General features: G+C 46.4%; 2 protein-coding genes across 5 annotated transcripts in view; one reads left to right on the top strand and one right to left on the bottom strand.

The window, feature by feature from the left end:
* Nucleotides 1-1,585: 1,585 nt before the first annotated feature.
* Nucleotides 1,586-19,985, bottom strand: DUXA (double homeobox A). Its single transcript, XM_070388034.1, has 7 exons — nucleotides 19,890-19,985; nucleotides 7,066-7,087; nucleotides 4,962-5,116; nucleotides 3,511-3,613; nucleotides 3,115-3,144; nucleotides 2,805-2,941; nucleotides 1,586-1,684 (listed from the first exon to the last, which is right to left on the bottom strand). Exons 1-7 carry the CDS (start codon nucleotides 19,983-19,985, stop codon nucleotides 1,586-1,588), a joined length of 642 nt encoding a protein of 213 aa, XP_070244135.1.
* The window catches only part of LOC102276725 (zinc finger protein 805), a 64,354-nt gene continuing 62,093 nt past the window's right edge, over nucleotides 19,765-22,025 (top strand). The window contains exon 1 of one of the 4 annotated variants that reach the window (XM_070387009.1): nucleotides 19,765-20,367. In XM_070387009.1, the coding sequence (XP_070243110.1) occupies nucleotides 20,341-20,367 (27 nt within the window). In that variant the 5' untranslated portion in view covers nucleotides 19,765-20,340. The remainder of the gene's footprint in view (nucleotides 20,368-22,025) is intronic. The other 3 variants (XM_070387007.1, XM_070387005.1, XM_070387010.1) reach the window with 3 other exon arrangements.

The following is a 22,025-nucleotide window of genomic DNA, read 5'->3' as shown; positions in this document are numbered from 1 at the left end:
GGGACTTAGCCATGCATATACGTGTGTCCATTCTTCTCCAAATCCCAGTCCCGTCTAGGCTGCCACATAACACTGAGCAGAGTTTCCTGTGCTTACAGTAGGTCCTTGTTTTCCATTTTAAATACAGCAGCGTGTACATGACCTTCCCATGTACAAACCTTCATCTTGTTTGACTGTTTTCCTTTGTTGCTGCATTTTTCTCTTGTCTCTGATTAAATCTATTCTTTGACTATAAATGCCTCCAACCAATCTCAAGTTCACATGGTTACCTGTACTTCTGACCAATAGGCTATAAATCGGAGGTTCCCAGGAACCCTTCTCCTTGGGTCTGATTAATTTGCTACAGTGGCTCACAGAACTCAGGAAAGTCACTAGATTACAGATTTATTACAAAGGTTATTAAAGGATATAAGTCAACAGCCGGATGGCTACACAGGGTTGGTGAGGTATGTGACAAGGGGCTCAGAGCTTCCATGTCCTCTTCAGTGCATCACTCGCCCCTCGTCCACATGTTTGCTCTGAACCCATCCTTTTAGGGGGTTACTAGAGTCGGACATGACTGAGCGGCTTCACTTTCACTTTCGTGCATTGGAGAAGGAAATGGCAACCCACTCCAGTGTTCTTGCCTGGAGAATCCCAAGGACGGGGGAGCCTGGTGGGCTGCCGTCTATGGGGTCACACAGAGTCCGACACGACTGAAGCACCTTAGCAGCAGCAGTTTGATTAAAATCACAATACCACACATTTTGATGATTTTTGCTTGACTCAGTAGTATTCTGATGACCAAAAAAAATGATATTATTTATAATTATTTTATTGTCCTCAAGATCTGTTGAACTCTGAATCTGGATTTGGTCACTAGGGCTGCATGGTTCTTTGTATCATCTGTCTCTGCCTCCTGAAGTCCTCTTTACCATCTCCAGAAGCTGAAGCTGAAGGTATATTTAGAGGGATATGTTAAGGAAGATAATTAATGTGGAGTCCAGGCTGATGACATCAAATACAGCAAATCTGTCTCCCTTTTCACTTTGTCCTGGCTCCAGAGAAATAAAACAGTCACTATGGAGTGCCGTTCTGTATACCTAAAGCAAAAAGGGAAAAGAAAAATTGAAGAAACCAGTTTATACATACAAAAATGGAGGTCGATTCTTTCCAACGTTCCAGCCAAATATGGAACCTCCTACCCCTTGGGAAAGCCATGCATGAGCCAGCCCCTGGCAGAACACACCTGAGGATTCATCCTGCCAGTAACTCAGACATACCTTCCACAAAATCTGATTGTTTACCATGTGCCAGGACTAGGGAAAATATTAATAAACAAAGCTCACATACTAACAGGGTTTCTGGGTTCCAGTTCAGAGCTTGAAAAGCGGGCAGCGGAATTCCTCAGGAGGACCACAGACTTGGGGAGAGCCGTGGGGACTGTGACCACCCCCGCCCCCAGGGGGCACACTTGAGTGGAAGCATCATCCACTACCCAGAGGAAGCTGGAGTTGAGTCCGCCATGCAGAATAACTGGCACTCAGGAGACTCTGATTGTGAGTCACATTGGGAACAGCAGGCTAGTACCTTCAACTCTCCCATATCAGAGATCCTGTCCCTGGTTTTGTCTTTGGTATAGAGCTTCTTCAAGGCCTCTTTTTCTCTGGACGCGGAGTCTGGCTCTTCGGTTTTGGAACCAAATCTAAGTAGGTAAAACAAAGAGATTTAATGAAAAAAAAATTGATGTCATGCAAGTCTCACCATCGCTCATCTTATAAGGCAAAGGTGAGGAAGAGATGGTTTCTTTTAGGCATAATTCTCAAACCACTGACATTCCATATGACATCTGGGAAAGTCTCACATTTCAAGATAAAGTTCAAAATTCTGAAAATTTTTTGGGGGGGTTGTTGCTGTGTCTGTGGCTTGCAGGGATCTTAGTTCCCCAATCAGGGATCAAACCCGTGTCCCTGAAGTGGAAGCGTGGAGTCCTAACTACTGGGCCACCAGAGATGTCCCTCAAAATTCTGAATCTTGTACAAACACCTTTATGATTTACTGATAGGTTTCATATCCTGAAAGTCCCCGCAATTCCCTCATTGTAAGTATTAGTCTTTCCTAAAGGGCCATACCTGTATTTCAGCTTTTCTCTCTGCCTGGAATTCTCTTCCCACTTCTCTCCTTCCTCTCAAAAATGCCTGATTTTACTCTATGACCCAGAATAGGGTAATGTCTTCTAGGAAGACATTGTTATCCCATGGGTGCATGCATACTCAGTCATATCCAACTCTTCAGAACCCCCACGGACTGTAGCCCACCAGGCTTCTCTGTGCATGGGATTTTCCAGGCAAGAATACTGAAGTGAGTTGCCATTTTCTACTCCAGGGGATCCTCCCCACCCAGGGATTGAACATGAGTCTCCAGTGTCTCCTGCATTGCATTCTTCACCTACTGAGCCCTTGGAGAAGAACTATTCAAGCCAGAAATCCCATTTTTCATCTGTCTTGCTTGTCTTTTTTTCATTTATAACATATTATGCTATTTGTTTTTCTTAATATTTATTTATTTGGCTGCACCAGATCTTAGTTGCAGCACTTGGTTGGGATTTTTATAGTTGTAGCATGCCTGTGGCATGTGGGATCTAGTTCCTTGACCAGGAATTGAACTGCACCCCAGGTATTGGGAGTATGAAGTCTTAGCCACTGAACCACCAGGGAGTCTTCATCTGTCCTGCTTATGATGTCTATGAGAATAAGTCCCTGATGGAGAAATCATTTAAAGATGTCTCATTATGAACACACAATATCAAGTCCCTTTTCGATTACCTGGACTCTTGACTCTGGAACCCCAATTTCTTCAGCAAGTTGCTCTCTGGAGTCAATCCCAGGATAAGGGTTTTCTGTGAACGCATTCTTAAGAGTTTGTAACTGAGAGGAAGTGAAGCTGGTACGACACCGTCTGTCTGTTCCATCTGGAGTAGGGGTAGGATTGAAGGGAGAGAAACATTGGGATCAGCTTACATATTCAGATGAGGAACCCAAACATGTTCTCACCATCTAACTTGGAATCTGTTGCCACTCCTTGAGGTGATTCAAAGTGGAAGGTTCTAGAAGGGTGTGCTCAGTCGCGTCCTACTCTCCACGGACTGTAGGACGCCAGGCTCTTCTGTCCGTGGGATTACTGGAGTGGGTTGCCATTTCCTCCTCCAGGGGATCATCCTGACCCAGGCCTTGAACCCACATCTCTTGTGAGAAGCAGTACTATTTGGCTAAATTGCTAGACTCCAGTGCAAATAAGCTAAGACTCAGAATATCTGGACCTTGTGGGGAGACTTTCCAGGGGCCTCATTGAACCCTTTGCTCCTGGGATGCCTTGACCAGGAAACCCCGGAGGAGGAAACATTCCTTTCCCACTCTCCTCTTACAAGGCGGAGAAAGGAAGAGATGGTTTCTTTTAGGTGGCCCCACTCTCAAGAGGCACTTGCGTCCCAGGAGGCTCTGGTGGGGAGCAGGGCTGGAGCAGGCTGTTTACCTTGAATCTTCTCTATGGGGGAGGCGTGGTCTTTGCTTGGGTCTAAGTTCTTCTTGGATGTCTTCAGGAATCCATGCCTTGCTCTTCGATTCTGAAACCATATCTAAGAGAGGAAAAGAAAACGAGAGAATTAAACATGTTTATGTCGTCTTGGCTCCGTTGCTGCTCTTCTCCAAAGGGAGTGGTTCTGGGGCTGCCCTGGTGGTCCAGCGGTTAGTACTGCAGGTAGCATGAGCTCAATCCCTGGTCAGGGAACTGAAATCCCACGTGCCATGACATGGCCCCCAAAAGGGGGTGGGCAGTGATTCTTATGAACCCTAAACTCAGGGTTATCACTGATCCTGGTTACATTCAACTAAGCCTTAGATAAAGGCTTGGCATTCAGCATCTTCATGACCTGGTCCTAACACAATCTGCTATAATAATCTCTTTTTTAAAAGATTTTTTTATATGGACCATTTTTAAAGTCTTTATTGAATTTGTTACAATATTGCATCTGTTGTTTCCCTTCTGGTTTCTGGCCATGAGGCACGTGGGATCCTAGCTCCCCAGTGAGCAGTTAAACCTGCATCCCTTCATTGGAAGGCAATGCCTTACCCACTGCACCAGCAGGGAAGTCCCCTGTAATACTCTTTAAGTTAATAAATGGATGCTGTAATTATTCTGCATGTAAGATCTCCGTCCAGCCTGAATCTGCAACCTTACACCTGGGCTTCCCAGGTGGTACAGTGGTGAAGAATCTACCTGCCGATCCAGGAGACGTGGGTTCCATCTCTAGGTTGGCAAGATCCCCTAGAGAAGGGAATGACAACCCACTCCAGTATTCTTGCCTGAGAAATCCCATAGAGAGAGGAGCCTGGAGAGCTACAGTCCATGGGGCTGCAAAGAGTCACACAACTGAGCGCACACACACCAGTCTGCTATTCCCTGGTCTGCTAGAATTCATTGAAAGGAGAAGGTTAGCCCTCACACCATCCGTCATTCCTCTGGCATCTTACCACGTCATCGGACACTTGCTGGTATCTGTGACCACATCACCTAGATGACCTGATTGGCTTCTACACCCTGGAATAATGTGTCTTCCACACCATTCCTCTTTTCTGAAGGTGTATCTGCACATTTCTTGCCCACTCCTGGAAGCTCCTTCAACTGAGCACAAATATAACCAGACTCCTCCGTCTTCCCCTATAGCCTCTTTGGAGCAATTCTCTCAGGGTTACTTGAGATGCTGCCTCCCGGGCTTGGAGTCCTAAAAATTTCCACTGAGTAAAAACCTAACTCTCAGCTTTTCGGTTGTGAGTGTTTTTTAAGTTGACACAAACACCTGTAGCTCTGTCTCGCTGCATCTAGCTCGGAGGCTTAGCTACTGGGCCACCAGATAAGTCCCCACCCCCCCATTCCCACCCTGAGTTTCTGCTTCTCGTCCTGGAGATCTGGAACTTGGAATGTACCTGAATTCTAGACTCTTCAGCGTTGATTTCCACAGCAAGTCTCTGTTTGGCAGTATAGCCAGGGTAAGGGTTTTGGCTGAATGCCTGGACGAGGATCTTCAACTGCTCTTCTGTGAACGAGGTACGGCTGCGCCTACACTTTGTCGCCATGGTCTCTGGGGAAAGAGAGACCAATAAATCGGAGGAGAGAAGCATTAAATGGGCCATTGTATGTATTCACGCTTCAGCTTAGAGCTTGTCTTTCATTTCCTCTTTTCATTCTGAATCCACCAGAACCCAGATGGAAAGAACCCTCGATTATAAAGCCCTTAAGTGCACAAGGGTGGTGATTCTTGACGCTTCCTTAGTTGACCTGAAGGTCATGACTAGGGACATATGTCTTCTGTTTCAAAAAAAGAAAAAAAAAAAACATGAAAAACTGATGGGTCCCAGTCCTATGGATCAAGAACAATGCAAGTCAGGATGATGCGGGTGATGTCATGACAATCATGGGCATTTGAACTCACAAAGAGCACCTGTTACAGGTATTGTTGAGCTCCTTTCAGGTTTTCTGGTTAAATTCCTAGTACAGATTGACTCATTTTGAAGTTCATTGCCCTCAATAAATAGGATCAGTTCCCATTTTTTTTTGCCTCACTGCATAGCCTGCAGGATCTTAGTTCCCCGACCAGTGCTTGAACCTGTGCCCCCTGCAACGAAAGCACGATCCTTACCTGCCGGGCCATCAGGGAAATCCCCCTACAAATACTTTTTTAAACACCATGGGGTGAACACAATTCGTACATTCAGTAGAATCTTCAAATAACGAATACATGCCATGTTGCATGATTTTAGATATGATACAGCTCATTAAAATAGCCAAATCTGGAAAACCTGGGCGTTCATTTTGGAATGAATTAGGCTTGGTAAACTAAATAAGATGAAAAGAAAAGTTACCGTGCATGCTAGAGGTTCGTTTGGAGCTGGACTCATACAAAGAGGAAACTTAGGGATTTGCTTTGGTTGACACCTCACAGAAAAGAACACGCTGGATCATATCGTAGTTCTATTTTTCTTTTTTAAGGAGCCTCCACACTGGTCTCCCAGGTGGCGCTAGTGGTAAAGAACCCGCCTGCCAATGCAGGAGACGCAAGAGACAAGGGCTCCATCCCAGGGTCAAGAAGATCCCCTGGAGAAGGAAATGGCAACCCTCTCCAGTATTTCTTGCCTGAAAAATTCCACAGGCAGAGGAGCCTGGTGGTCCATAGGGTCGCAAAGAGTCGGACACAATTGAGTGGCTAAACAACAACAGTAGGTAGTTTTAACCCCAACTCCATTTCTTTGTAACGGATTACAAAGAATAATTTGTAATTCTAACCCCAAATACATCTCCATGACAGTTTTCAGAATGGTATTTTGTAGTAAGCTGAAGCCACTGAACACCCATTGCTAGGAGAATGGATAAGTAAAACCTGGTATATTCCCGTAATGGAATTTTACACACAAGACAAAGTAATGAGGGAAAAAATGACAGAGAAATAAGCTCGGTAGAACAGGCGGGTTGGAGAAGAGAAAATGAACCAGAAGCAGATGAGGTCTTAGACCTCCAAGTGGGCAGATTCTATGGGGCCTCTTGAGGCCATGTGCCTTTGACTCTAGTATGGTGGGGCTTCCCAGGTAGACCCAGGTGCAATCCCTGGGTCAGGAGGATCCCATGGAGAAGGAATGGCGACCCACTCCAGTATTCTTGCCTGGGAAATCCCATGGACAGAGGAGCTGGCAGGCTACAGTCATGGGGTCTCAGAGTGGGACACGACTGAGCAATCTTGGCTGGCCAATAGTGAGAAGAGTTGATCAGACAGTTTGACAAGATCACACAGGCTACAGAGTTGAAAATAGATTGAATCAGGGCCAGGATGGGGGCAGAGAGATCAATTCTTGCCATAATCCAGCAATGATGGTTTAAGTGTTTTGTTAAAGCCAACAGGATTCTCAGCCTGGTTAGGTGTAGCTTATGAATTCCCCAGTCAAGAACACTGGAGTGGGTAGCCATTCCTTCCTCCAGGGGATCTTCCCCACCCAGGGATCAAACCCAGGTCTCCTGCATTGCAGGCAAATTCCTTACCATCTGAGCCACCAGGGAAGCCCTATGAGAGAAAGACAAGGTCAAGAACGCTTAGGTTTGGGGCACAAACAGTTGATATTTGGTGAGCACGGAGAACAGGAGGAAGAATTTGGGTCTGAACATAAGGAGTTTCATTTGGGACACGTTGATTTTGAGACACCTATTACAGGCAGTTAGATGCACAGAGCTGAAGTTCAGGAGACAAGTTCAGTCTGGAGAGAGAAATCTGAAAGCTACTTCGATTCCAAAAGCTTACTGGTCTCAGGGCTTTTTGATGACCCCCATCATTTCCTTGGGTTTCCCTGGTGGCACTAACGGTAAAGAACCTGGCTGCCGATAAGAGATGTGGGTTCCATCCCTGGGCGGGGAGATCCCCTGGAGAAGAAAACGGCAACCCGCTCCAGTGTTCTTGCCTGGAGAATCCCATGGACAGAGGAGCCTGGCGAGCTACAGCCCAGGTGGCTGCAAATAGTCGGACACGACTGAAGCAACTTAGCACAGCACGTAGTTCCTCTTCCTTCTTCCATCAATTTTTCCCTTCCATCTCCCTTCTTGAACCAACGCTTTGTATTGTTCAGTTGTTTTCACCCTCCTCCTGTATTGTCTGGTTCTTGCGTGCCTCCATCTTTTTGAAATTCCCAGTGCTCAGATGCAGAGAAAACAGCATGCTTTCATATTACAGGAGGGATCAGTTTTCTCTTACCTAGCACAGTTATTTAAACGCTTGAAAAATGGGACTCCCATACCTTCTCATAAGCTCAGTATGTTTCCAGTCCAATTCCCCTCCCCCTCCCCCCAACCAAGGAAAAGAGCACAGCGGTCTGAGGCGTGAGGAACTTACTGTCTGAAGGACCGTCTTGACCCGTCTGCAGAGGAGCTCCAAAGGCTGTTTGCAGCAGAAGGCAGACGAGCAGCAGCAGCTAGTTGGCTTTTATATGAGCAGCCTGTTTGGCCCCACCCACTTACATAAGTATAAACCCATCTAATCCAGCAAGGACTAGATAGGATCTTTTCTTCCTTTGAATGAATTATTTATTTACTTATTTTTATTTTTTGGCTGTGACCCCCCTTGGCATGTGGGATCTTAGTTGCCCGAATGGGAGTCAGACCCATGCCCCCTGCATTTGAAGCAAGGCGTTTTAACCACTGGATCACCAGGGAAGTCCCCTGAGATTGAATTATTTATACCAACATCCACACCTGAACAAGTGCATTTTTGAGCAGTATTGCTCTTACGCATCTCCCCCCCCCCCCATGTTATGTACATATTATTCTCTTTGAAATTGCTTTTTCATATTCTTCACTTATCTTTTGAAGTGGTAGCCTTTTCTTATTTAATTAATAACTAGCAGCAGGATTGAAGTGAGGTAAAGTCGGTAAGTTGTATCTGACTTTTTGCACTGGAGTGGGTTGCTATTTCCTTCTCCAGGGGATCTTCCCGACCCAGGGATTGAACCCAGGTCTCTCTTCCACATTGTAGGCAGACGCTTCACCATCTGAGCCCCTAGGGAAGTCAAGCGGCAGGATTAGGGTGAGGCAAATGAGGTTCTCATTTCTAGGGAGCAGTATTTAAGGGGGGGGATGCTGAAAGTTCTGTGGTCAAGACAAATGATATTTGGATGCAGTACTTAAAAAATTAAAATTAATTGCACAAAGTCCATGTTTTCAAAATGTGAGAATTGTAGATAGGGACTTGCTGGAGGTCCGGTGGTTAAGACCTCACCTTGCAGTGCAGGGGGCATGGGTTCCAGCCCTGATCAGGAAACTAAGATCCCACATGCCACTGGGTGTGGTCAAAAAACCAAAACAACTGTAAATAAAAACAGGATCCTATCCAGTACTGTCAGGAGTTATGCATCTGAGGGCACAGTGCTGTGACTAAAAGAGCTCTCCTTTGCAATTTCTTCTCAAGGTCATTGGTCAGTTCTGAGGGAAGCTGACAAGTCCTTTTAATTTTTTGTAGTTGCCATCCACAGTAGTGCAAAACAGAGAAGATTTTATAACTCATATGTGTTTGTGTGATTCAGGAGGAGTCAAAGTGTCAGGTGACACCACCGAGGAGGACCCATGCTGTAAGTAGCACGTTTGGGAACCCTCCTACACTGTTGGTGGGACTGGAAACTGGCACAGCCACTGTGGAAAACAGTATGGAGGTTCCTTAAGAAAACTAAAAATAAAGTTACCATTGTTGTTGCTCGGTCGCTCAGCTGTGTGTGACTCTGTGACACCATGGACTGTAGCACACCAGGCTTCCCTGTCCATCACTATCTCCTGGAGTTTGCTCAAACTCATATCCATTGAGTCTATGATGCCATCCAACTATCTCATCCTTTGTTGCCCCCCTTCTCCTCCTGCTCTCGATCTTTCCCAGCATCAGGGTCTTTTCCAATGAGTGGCCACGGTATCAGAACTTCAGCTATATCATCAGTACTTCCAATGAATATTCAGTTGATTTCCTTCAGGATTGACTGGTTTGATCTCCTTGCAGTGCAAGGGATTCTCAAGAGTCTCCTCCAGCAACATAGTTCGAAAGCATCAATTCTTCAGCACTCAGCCTTCTTTGTGGTCCACCTCTCACATTCATGCATGATTACTGGAAAAACCGTAACTTTGACTATACAGACCTGTGTCAGCAAAGAGATGTCTTTGCTTTTGAATATCCTGTCTAGGTTTGTCATAGCCTCTTTTCCAAGGTGCAAGAGTCTTTTAATTTCATGGCTACAGTCACCATGAAATTAAGTTACCTTATGACCCACCTGATCTGCCTCTTGAGAAATTTGTATGCAGGTCAGGAAGCAACAGTTAGAACTGGACATGGAACAACAGACTGGTTCCAAATAGGAAAAGGAGCACGTCAAGGCTGTATATTGTCACCCTGCTTATTTAACTTATATGCAGAGTACATCACGAAAAAGGCTGGGCTGGAAGGCACATGCTGGAATCAAGATTGCTGGGAGAAATATCAATAACCTCAGATACGCAGATGACACCACCCTTATGGCAGAAAGTGAAGAGGAACTCAAAAGCCTCTTGATGAAAGTGAAAGTGGAGAGTGGAAAAGTTGGCTTACAGCTCAACATTCAGAAAATGAAGATCATGGCATCCGGTCCCATCACTTCATGGGAAATAGATGGGGAAACAGGGGAAACAGTGGAAACAGTGTCAGACTTTATTCTTTTGGGCTCCAAAATCACTACAGATGGTGACTGCAGCCATGAAATTAAAAGACGCTTACTCCTTGGAAGGAAAGTTATGACCAACCTAGATAGCATATTCAAAAGCAGAGACGTTACTTTGCCAACAAAGGTTCGTCTGGTCAAGGCTATGGTTTTTCCTGTGGTCATGTATGGATGTGAGAGTTGGACTGTGAAGAAGGCTGAGCACCAAAGAATTGATGCTTTTGAACTGTGGTGTTGGAGAAGACTCTTGAGAGTCCCTTGGACTGCAAGGAGATCCGATCAGTCCATTCTGAAGGAGATCAGCCCTGGGGTTTCTTTGGAAGGAATGATGCTAAAGCTGAAACTCCAGTACTTTGGCCACCTCATGTGAAGAGTTGACTCATTGGAAAAGACTCTGACGCTGGGAGGGATTGGGGGCAGGAGGAGAAGGGGAACGACAGAGGATGAGATGGCTGGATGGCATCACTGACTTGATGGACGTGGGTCTGGGTGAACTCCGGGAGTTGGTGATGGACAGGGAGGCCTGGCGTGCTGCGATTCATGGGGTCACAAAGAGTCGAACACGACTGAGCAACTGAACTGAACTGAACTGAACTGAACTGAACTGCACTGAACTATGACCCAGCAATCCCATTCCTGGGCATATACGCAGACAAAGTCATAATTCAAAAAATACATGCACCCCAATGTTCATAGCAGCACTGTTTACAATAACCAGGAATTCTTTCCTGGTTCTCAGATCTCCCCTTATTGGCTGATGAAACTAAGTTATGTTGGGTGGTGCTAAACTCTTCTTTGGAGGAGTAGATTGTCCTTGAAACTTAGTTTCAAGAAGAGGTACCTGGGTTACCCTAAATTGAAAAACTGGGAAGCCTTGCTTGAAAGTCTCCCTAACCCAAAATCTAATTCATTGCCTCATTAAAAAAAAAAAAAAAAACTAACTTTATTTATTTATTTATTTTTGGCTGCAGTGGGTCTTCATTGCTGGGAGGGCTTTTCTCTAGTTGCCATGAGTGGGGGCTGCACTCTAGTTGCGGTGTTCAGGCTTCTCTTCTTACGAGCACAGGTTCTAGGCACGCAGGCTTCAGTAGCCTGTGGAGAGGCGTGTGGACTCCAGAGCACAGGCTCAGTAGTTGTGGCTCACAGGCTTAGGAGCTCCGCAGCACGTGGGCTCTTCCCAGATCAGGGATCAAACCTGTCTCCTGCACTGGCAAGTGAATTCTTTACCACTGAGCCACCAAAGAAGCCGTCCTCACGTCTTTAAGCCTCTTCTAGGGTTTGTCCAGGATAAATACAAATCTTTAAAGTCTTTCCCACAAATAAGAGAGTTTTAGTCATCTGAGCAAGCAGATTTAACCTATTCCAACTGTTCTTTATAAACTACTAAGTTTACATTGTAATACCTTATTCACACCCAAGTGTCAAAGCCATGAGATCTCTACTTTTGCCTGTTTATATGTCTGAGTACACATTATACCTTTGATAAAAGTCTCTACCTCTAGATAAGGTTTCTCAAAATTAAATTTAGAGAGGAGCTCTATTTAATTGACTTAAAAGGTCAATGCTTAAAATTAAATATTTTTTAAATGTGGAAGAAGCTGGCTAGAATGAATTTCAGGTTCATCTGTTCTAAGAAAAGTCGGATTTTTTTCTTTCCTGTTTTTTTTTTTTGGGCTGTGTGGGCTCTTTGCTGCCTTGCAGGTTCCTCAGGCTATGGTGTGAGGTCTTAGCTGCCCTGTGGTATGTGGGCTCCTCGATCCCCCAGCAATGATGGAACCCGCTTCCCCTGCATTGGGAGTCCCCTTGGCATAGGCAAGTGTGAATCCAGCCAGTGCATGGAGCAGGAAACTGAGGTGGAATAAAGCAGAAAGCAGTAAAGGACTATGAGGACTTTTGAGACCATGGGGCCCACGCAGTCAGATTTTTCGTAGAGAAGGCATCCTCTTATGTTGTATATTATGTCATTGTGTCTCACTTTTCTGTTGCTGTGTAAGTGTTTTCATACACGTGTGGCTTAAAACAATGCACACCAATTATTTCACACTTTGAGTGGATCAGGAGTTTGGTCACGCCTTAGCTGAGTTGTCTGCTTCAAGGTCTTACAAGATTGTGTTTAAGTTGTCAGTGAGGACCAAAGTCTCAATGAAGACTGGACTGAGAAGCAAGACACTTCAAAACTCATTCGGGTTATGCCTAGAATTTATTTTCTTGTGGTTGTAGGACTGAAGGTTTTAGCTTCTTGTTGTCTGTTGGTGAAGGTCACCCTCAGCTTCTACAAACTGCCTGAGCTTTCTTATCTTGTGAGCCTGCCAACACAGTCGCTTGCTTCATCAAGCCTGCCAAGGAAAGACAGAATCCAGAAAGACAGGTCTAACCCTGTACACATAATCACATGTATCCCACTACCTCTGGTGCATTCTGTATGTCTAGAAGCAAGTTACAGATGTGGCCCCAAATTCAGGAGAGAGGTCGTACAAAGGCTGGAACATCAAGAGGCAAGGATTTTGAGGCCCACACTGGTTATATACATACATGTATCTGTATAGATATCTATATAGATGTATTTGTGTGTGTGATGATTTAAAAATTACAGGAAATTTTAAAAAATTATGTTATTTTATTTTTGAGCACACTGGGTCTTCATTGCTGCGTGTGGTTTTCTCCTGTTGTGGGGAGTGGGGGCTAGCCTTCACTGCAGTATATGGGCTTCTCTTACTGTGGTGCACAGGCTCCAGAGCACACAGGTTCAGTACTCGTGGCGCACGGGCTTAGTTGACCCGCAGCACATGGGATCTTCCCGGACAAGGGATTGAACCCATGTCCCCAAGTTGGCAGGCAGAGTCTTAAGCATTGAACTATCAGTGAAGTCCAGGACATTTTTAAGAATAGCACAGAGAAACTCCATAGAGCCTTAATGTAGATTTATCCACTAACATTCTGTCACATTTGCTGTAGCATTCTCATTCTCTCTTTCCTTCCCATTATCCATCAATTTATATCTGCCTAAACCATTCGAGAACATTACACTTACTGTCTCTTTCTTCTTAAATATTTGTTTGTATTTTTTTGAGGGGGGAAAAAACATTATCTCACACAGCCAGAGGGAAATTTCCAATATCGGGGAATTTAACATTAAATCAATAGATACATAAGGCTCATGTTACATTCATCATATATAATCCATCATATGCGGTGTTGTTGTTGTTGCTGTTCAGTTGCTAAGTCGTGTCTGACTCTTTGTCACCGCATGGACTGCAGCATGCCGGGCTCCCCTGTCCCCCACTGTCTCCCAGAGTTTTCTCAAATTCATGTTCATTGAGTCAGTGATGCTATCTATCAAATGTGATCAGATCAGATCAGATCAGTCGCTCAGTCGTGTCCAACTCTTTTCGACCCCATGAATCGCAGCTCGCCAGGCCTCCCTGTCCAACACCAACTCCTGGAGTTCACTGAGACTCACGTCCATCGAGTCAGTGATGCCATCCAGCCATCTCATCTGTCATCCCCTTCTCCTCCTGCCCCCAATCCCTCCCAGCATCAGAGTCTTTTCCAATAAGTCAACTCTTCGCATGAGGTGGCCAAAGTACTGGAGTTTCAGCTTTAGCATCATTCCTTCCAAAGAAATCCCAGGGCTGATCTCCTTCAGAATGGACTGACTGGATCTCCTTGCAGTCCAAGGGACTCTCAAGAGTCTTCTCCAACACCACACTTCAAAAGCATCAATTCTTCGGCGCTCAGCTTTCTTCACAGTCCAACTCTCACATCCATACATGACCACAGGAAAAACCATAGCCTTGACTAGACGAACCTTTGTTGGCAAAGTAATGTCTCTGCTTTTGAATATGCTATCTAGGTTGGTCATAACTTTCCTTCCAAGGAGTAAACGTCTTTTAATTTCATGGCTGCAGTCACCATCTGCAGTGATTTTGGAGCCCAGAAAAATAGTCTGACACTGTTTCCACTGTTTCCCCATCTATTTGCAAAGATGGGCTTGATAAAGGACAGAAATGGTATGGACCTAACAGAAGCAGAAGATATTAAGAAGAGATGGCAAGAATACACAGAAGAACTGTACAAAAAAGATCTTCACGACCCAGATAATCACGATGGTGTGATCACTGACCTAGAGCCAGACATCCTGGAATGTGAAGTCAAGTGGACCTTAGAAAGCATCACTACGAACAAAGCTAGTGGAGGTGATGGAACTCCAGTTGAGCTATTCCAAATCCTGAAAGATGATGCTGTGAAAGTGCTGCACTCAATATGCCAGCAAATTTGGAAAACTCAGCAGTGGCCACAGGACTGGAAAAGGTCAGTTTTCATTCCAATCCCAAAGAAAGGCAATGCCAAAGAATGCTCAAACTACCGCACAATTGCACTCATCTCACACGCTAGTAAAGTAATGCTCAAAATTCTCCAAGCCAGGCTTCAGCAATATGTGAACCGTGAACTTCCTGATGTTCAAGCTGGTTTTAGAAAAGGCAGAGGAACCAGAGATCAAATTGCCAACATCCGCTGGATCATGGAAAAAGCAAGAGAGTTCCAGAAAAACATCTATTTCTGCTTTATTGACTATGCCAAAGCCTTTGACTGTGTGGATCACAATAAACTGTGGGAAATTCTGAAAGAGATGGGAATACCAGACCACCTGATCTGCCTCTTGATAAATTTGTATGCAGGTCAGGAAGCAACAGTTAGAACTGGACATGGAACAACAGACTGGTTCCAAATAGGAAAAGGAGTATGTCAAGGCTGTATATTGTCACCCTGTTTATTTAACTTATATGCAGACTACATCATGAGAAACCTCAGATATGCAGATGACACCACCCTTATGGCAGAAAGTGAAGAGGAACTCAAAAGCCTCTTGATGAAAGTGAAAGTGGAGAGTGAAAAAGTTGGCTTAAAGCTCAACATTCAGAAAATGAAGATCGTGGCATCCGGTCCCATCACTTCATGGGAAATAGATGGGGAAACAGTGGAAACAGTGTCAAATGTAATATCATCTATTAAACAATGGATCAGTACCAGATTTGATCTGGTTAGGCAGAAGTTTGTTTTCTTTGGGGATTTAAATATGGTCTTAGGTAATATGTATGAGTGCCAAATTGAGAAGGGGTGGGATATGATTGCTTGTTTTCTGTGTAAACTGGACTGGGTTATGCTACTCAGTTATTGGATCCAATACTGATCTAGGTGTTGCTGTGAAGGTATTTTGTTGATGTGCTCAGCATCTGCAATCAGTTAGTCAGCTGATTATCCAATCTTTTAAGTGAAGGATTTTATTTTGATTGAGTCTTCCTTATCTAATCAGTTGTAAGGCCTTGAGAGGAAAAGTAAAAATAAACAGAGGTGGCTCAGAGGTTAAAGCTCTGCCTGCAAGGCGGGAGACCCGGGTTCAATCCCTGGGTCTCAGAAGATCCCCTGGAGAAGGCAATGGCACCCCACTCCAGTATTCTTGCCTGGAGAATCCCTTGGACGGAGGAGCCTGGTAGGTTACAGTCCATGGGGTCGCAAAGAGTCGGACATGACTGAGTGACTTCACTTTCACTTTCACTTTGAGGAAAAAATTCAGCTTCAAGCCTGCAGCATTAGTTCTGACTGCAGTTTCCAATCTGTTCTCTACCCAATGGATTTTGGACTTGCCAGGCCCCACAACTGCATAACCCAATTCCTTGAAATAAATCTCTTAGGTTGTTCAGTTGCTAAGTCATGTTTGACTCCCTGCAATCCCATGGACTACAGCATGCCATGCGTCCCTGTCCTTCACTATCTCCCAGAGTTTGTTCAAACTCATGTCCATTGAGTCAGTGATGTTATCTAACCATTTCATTCTTTGCCATCCACTTCTCCTCTTGCCCTCAATCTTTCCCAGAATCACAGTCTTTTCCAATGAGTCAGCTCTTTGTATCCGGTGGCCAAAGTATTGCAGCTGCAGCTTCAGCATCAGTCCTCCCAATGAATATTCAAGGTTGTTTTCCTTTTGGATTGACTGGTTTGATCTCCTTGCTGTTCAAGGGACTCTCAAGAGTCTTCTCTAGCACCACAATTCAAGAGCATCAGCTATTTCACGCTCAGCTTTCTTTGTGGTCCAACTCTCATATCCATTCATGACTACTGGAAAAACCATAGCTTTGACTATATGGACCTTTGTCGGCAAAGTGCTGTCTCTATTTTTTAATGCACTGTCTATGTTTGTCATAGCTTTCCTCCCAAGGAGCAAGTGTGTTTGAGTTTCATGGCTGCAGTCACCATCTTCGGTGATTTTGGAGCCCAAGAAAATAAAACCTGTCATGGCTTCCACTTCTCTCTTCTTAAAAAAAAAAAAAAATTAAATCCCTTAGGGGCATTTTATGCACTCTCTGATTCCATTTCTCAATCTGTATGCACCCTCAAATCATGAAAAATTCACTTTATTCTTTCAGCTCCACATTTATGGGGGGAAAATCAGCAATGGTGACTAATCAGATTGCTTAATCTACCTCTTGGTGGACACTGGAAGCTCTAACATGAGCTTGTTAGTTTCCTGTCATCAATTGCGTGGGTCTAGTATTCACACTCTGATCATTTTCTTCTTCTGTCTTCACTCATTCCCTTGAAAGTCTCATCTAACCATGACTTAAAATGATAGTATAAGGTAACAACTTTGAAATTTATATATGCAGGCTTGAACTCTCTCTTAATGTTCAATCATAGGTTGAAATGCCTAAGTGACACATACTTTGTGGTCTCATAAACCTTTCAAATTTATCATGTTAAAGACTGGAGTCTTCGTCTTCCCTGGTGGCTCAGTGGTAAAGAATCCACCTGCCAATGCAGGAGACATGGGTTCAATCCCTGATCTGGGAAGATCCCACATGCTGAGGAGCAACTAAGCCCGTCAGCCACAACTATTGAACCTGTGCTCTAGAGCCTGGAAGCTGCAACTATTGAGTCCACGGGCTGCAGCGACTGAAGCCCGTGTGCTCTAGAGCCTGTGCTCCACAGTACGAGAAGCCACTGCAGTGAGAAGCTCGCATACTACAGAGAGTAGCCCCCACTCGCCACAACTAGAGAAAAACCCCGCACAGCTGCAAAGACCCAGGGCAGCCAAAAAAACAAAACCAAAAACCTGGAGTCTTCATTTCCTCCCCAGGTCTCTTCAACATGTGGCTTTCAGGGGATGGAAAATCCATGCTTCAGGTGACCTAGGTCAACTATATATGAAGGAGACTCAGGGTAGAAGACGACTCGGGAGTGCAGTAAGGCATGTGTGCAGTGCATCAAGATGGGACTTCTGGTTTCCTTTTCAAGGTAATTTTTAAGCTACTTAAAAAAAAAATATGTTCCCTCAGAATGCTACCAAGCCAAACTCAGGTTCACTCACTCCATGCACAGCAAAGCCAACCTGACAACGGGTTGTGGTGAAAGTACAGCATTTATCGCAGGGCGCCGACCAAGGAGAATGGGGAGCTCACACTCACACCTTGATGGCTTCAGGCGAGGGTTTATTTAAAAAAAACACACATTTATTGATAATTAATCAGTACACGGCTGCACTGGGTCTTTCCATGGCACACAGGCTCTTCACTGCTATGCTCAGGCTGCCTCTAGTTGCACAGGCTGCGGCTACTCCTGAGCTGTGGCTTCTCTTGTTGCTGACCACAGACTCTAGAGCACGAGGGCTTCAGTAGTTGAGGTGCGTGGGCTTAGCTGCCCTGCAGCGTGTGGGATCTTAGTTCTCAGAGCAGGGGATCGACCCCATGTCCACTGCACTGGCAGGCAGATTCCTAACCCCTGGACACCAGGGAAAGTCCCCAGGCAAGGGTTTTTAAAGACAGTGTTAGGGGAGAGGGTCCCAGGATGCATGATCAGCTCATGGAGAATTTTCTGATTGTTTGATGCTGAGGTAGCAGGGTCGTGTTTCAGGAATCTCACCATCAATCTTCTGATTCCAAGCAGTCTGTGGTCTATGTGTTTGAGGTCAGCAGTTTCCACCTGGTGAGAATTTGGTTTCTATAAAAAAAACAACTTAAAATGTCCTTCAGACATTGTTAACTGTCTTCCTCGAGGAGAGCTAAGCTCTTATGACCCCATCCTACAGATTGACATATTGCTTATTTTCTCCTTCTCTGTTTGACTGCCTCTTCTTTGTTCGAATTGTTGCCTCTTAAAATGATTAACTGTTGGAGCCCACCGTTTGGAAATCAGGGAGTCCAAGTCAACTAAAGCTGTTGCCACAAACAAGAAGTAGGGACACAGAGAGGTGTGGTGGTGGAGGAGGCTCCACACGGTCCTGCTAGGTTTTGAGAAGAGGCTCTTGGGAATTCGCTGGTGGTCCAGTGGTTATGATTTTGGACGCACACAGTAGTAAGTGGCAGTGAATAGTAGCTGGAAGCAAGGTCTTAGTTTTCCTGACCAGGAGTCCTAACCACTGGACCACAGGGGCCAGCAGTTAGGGCTTGAGTCCCTAGTCCTTGCCTGCCTAGTCAAGAATGAATTCAGGCAAGGAGGCAGAAAGTAAAGTGTAAAGTAAAAAGTTTATTGAAAAATACATTCAGAAAGGTGCATGGGAAAACTTAGAGTCATGACTCTGGGAAGTTTAAATCCTTTACAAGGCGGCAGCTTTCTGGGTCTTTGTCTTCCTTCTGGCCAATCATCTTGCTTTGTACCCCACTCCTGGCTAAATTGTCTCAGGACCCTCCCCTGGGTGCACACACACACACATACACCTCAGCCAAGATGGATCTTGAAGTGAAGGCTTCTGGAAGGAGACTCATTATGGCCTGGTGTTATCCTCTGACTTTTGACCCCAAGGAGCCTTTCTGCTCATGTGCAGTGTCTCCTTTGTCCCAAAAAAGGACACTTGACCCAAACAGGGTTTTGCCCCTTTGTCTTTGCCATGACTATTATCTTAAGGCATCTACAAGAGCTCCCCAGGTGGTAAAGAATCTGCCTGCAATGCTGGAGACGCCAGAGACAAGGGTTCAGTCCTGCAACCCACTCCAGTATTCTTGTTTGGGAAAATCCCATGGACAGACAAGCCTGCCGGGCTACAGTCCATGGGGTCGCAGAGTCGGACAGAACTGAACACAGTGTACAAGAAACAAAGCCTGGCTATTTACTGTTTCTGTTACTTCCCATTTTTGAAGGGCAAACAGGGGGCTGATTTTAAATGCCTTGACTGGAGTCCACCTACATCTTGTCTCTGGAAATGCAAACAGGAAGCTAGTTGTAAACGTCTAACCTGGAGCCCATCTAACTTCTACCTCAATTAGGACCCTGAGTATCCACTGTAGGGATGTGCGTTCCATCCCTGGTCGGGAAACTAAGAGCCCACAAGCCTCGCTGGATAACAACAACAACAAAAAAGAGAGGATCCAGGAAGGAGCAGCGGGGTAAGGAAAACCACTCGGCCAGCTGCAAGCCCAGGTCACAGCCCCACACTCTTTGCACTTGGCCCCACCGGGGGCGAATGTCCCACCACTCCTAGCCTCAGTTTCCCTGGGTCTCTGCACGGACTCTCTTGCCCCCGGCCCCTCGTCCACCCGACTTGAATTCGGCATGAAGAAGCCCGTCTGGGCTGGCCTCAGCTTCTCGTGTGGAGGAATACCCGGCTGGCTACCCGGCCCCTCGCCTTCGCGGATCTAGCGGAGACTATCTTACCCAGAGGCTATGCGCCTGAGGCGGGCGCTGGCCAAAGACGTAGGGGCGTTTCCTGGGGCGTGGGCGGGATTTCCGGTTTCTCTCTGTGGACGCCATTTGCCTACGGGGTTCGCTCCCAACAGGATTCGACGGGCGGAGCCCTGGGCTCGCGCGGCTCCCCTGGCCTTTCGTGGGGCCCAGGCAGAGGGGTGCGGATCCCCTTCGTGCCTTTGAGCGGGTCGTGAGTCCCTAGACGGTGGCGTGCCCTGGTCGCCCGCCGGCCCGCGGCCTCTGCGGGCCTCAGCAGCTGCCCTGGTCTCCGCGTTCACGAGGGCGGCGCCCGGCTCCGGGGCGGCTTGTTCGCGCAGGGCGGCGGTCAGCCGAGGTCGCCCAGCCCAGGCGGGCGGAGACGAGGGGCAGCGGGCCGCCCCGGGCTCGCCTCTCCCAGGCGGCCTGGACCGCAGCTCCCATCATGGCGGCGCCGACCCACCGGACCCAGGTGAGTGGACGGCAGTGGCGGTACCGCTCATCTTTGAGGGCAGAGGCGGTTCCGGCAGGCACCCCGGATGTGTCCACGCGGCTGTATGCTCTGGTGTGTGGAGCCGCTTTGCCTCTTACGTGTTCCCGGTCTTGAAAGCTGCTGGGCTGTGACAGGTGCCCAGAAGTTGTAGAGAAATGACTTCTGCTTCCTCCGGGTGGTTATTCAGTCGCTCAGTCATGTCCGAATCTTGCGACCCCGGGGACTGTAGCCCGCCAGGCTCCCCTGTCCATGGGCTGCTGCTGCCTTTTTTTTTTTTTTTTTAATCCGCTGAGCCACCTGATGAGCCCCCATCATACTTGGTAAATCCCTAACCCCACCGTGTGCTGCGAGGATACACCCACGCCCCCTACTTGCCGTGGTGTTACTCCTGGTGGCCTTGGGCGTTGGAGGGTGAGATGAGTGCTCTGACAAAGCCAAGGTACAGAAGGCTCGCGAGGTTGCCATGGTTCCTCCCAGATGCTGAGACTTGAGTTGGCGAGATCCTGTGGGCCTTTGCTTAATGTTGCACTCACTTTCAGCCAGGTCAGCCATGGTGGCCAATCTCATGGTCAAAGCGAGCGGTAGCCTTGGCCACTTGTGCTCCCTGGTCTGAAGTAGTCCTGGCACGGGGTGAGTTTTGGCAGGGACCAGGAAGAAGGGGGCTAAACGGTTCATTGTGGAATCTCTCTGGGAGTCTGGAGACCAGGAGGGGCTGGGGAGTTGGTCCAGACCCTGCCATTACCCAGGTAGAGCCACCCCTTCAGGAGTTTCTCTCAGGAGGTCTGTGACGAAGGCTCTGCTCCTCTGTGCATGTTCACAGAAATATTTTCAGGCATGATGAAATGGGTTTAACAGCAAACATTTGCTGTAAATGCCTCACAGCCTCATCACTAGGTGTTCACTTTGGTGAAAGAATGTCAGGTTACATTGTTAGACCCTGGGTTAACACTGGCCTGTGTTAAAAATCTTGCCTTTGGTTTGTAGGACATATGATTGGGTGGATTGGTGGAGCTCCCTTAGCCTCAGGTCACTGACTGGCATGGAGGTAATGAGAGATTTACTCAGAGTCTGTGGGAGAATCAAGGAAAATGCCAAAGCCCATGGAATGTTGAATAATTTTCTAAAACTCATGACTGTTATTGGTGAAGTGGGAACTGTTATTGTATTGATCCAGAAATGGAGGCTCAGAGAAATGAAGTGATTGATGTCTCCAAGGTAACACAGCTGGCAAGTGTCGGGTTTCAAGAGTTTGGATGCAAACCACGGGAGACTGACAAAAGAAGTGGGGACTTTTAGTCGCTCTAACCAGGATGTGAAGCCCTCAGCATGGGTCAGGCAGTTAGCAGGACCAGGGAGGCACAGGTACTGCTGTTGTTACCATTATTGATACTGTTATTACCATTATGTACTCATTCCTCTGATGTCCTAGAGCCCTGTCTGCACTTCACAGCCCACACATCACTTCCATTGTCTTGTGTGACTTTCCAGTGGTCCCGCATAGGAGACTTCTCTTACAGACTTCATAATACACTACTGTATTATGTCCAAAACATTGTTCACCTCCCCTTCAGCCCAGCCTGGATCTTGCCCTCAGGAGATGCTCCATGATTAGGGTCTTGATCTCTCTGCACCTTTAC

The sequence above is a fragment of the Bos mutus genome, chromosome 18 (genome assembly GCF_027580195.1).
Source record: "Bos mutus isolate GX-2022 chromosome 18, NWIPB_WYAK_1.1, whole genome shotgun sequence".
Classification (NCBI taxonomy): Eukaryota; Metazoa; Chordata; class Mammalia; order Artiodactyla; family Bovidae; genus Bos; species Bos mutus.
The sequence above is the reverse complement of the archived record's forward strand: the minus strand, read 5'-3'. Positions and strand labels throughout refer to the sequence as shown.

Excerpts from the sequence above, each read along its gene's own strand:
- DUXA (XM_070388034.1), bottom strand. The coding sequence starts at position 19,985 with ATGGCGTCCACAGAGAGAAACCGGAAATCCCGCCCACGCCCCAGGAAA. Across the intron at positions 3,614-4,961 it reads CTGAAGAGTCTAGAATTCAG|ATATGGTTTCAGAATCGAAG; the intron begins GTACATTCCAAG and ends TTCCTCTCTTAG. Across the intron at positions 1,685-2,804 it reads TTCCAGAGTCAAGAGTCCAG|ATTTGGTTCCAAAACCGAAG; the intron begins GTAATCGAAAAG and ends TTACCTACTTAG.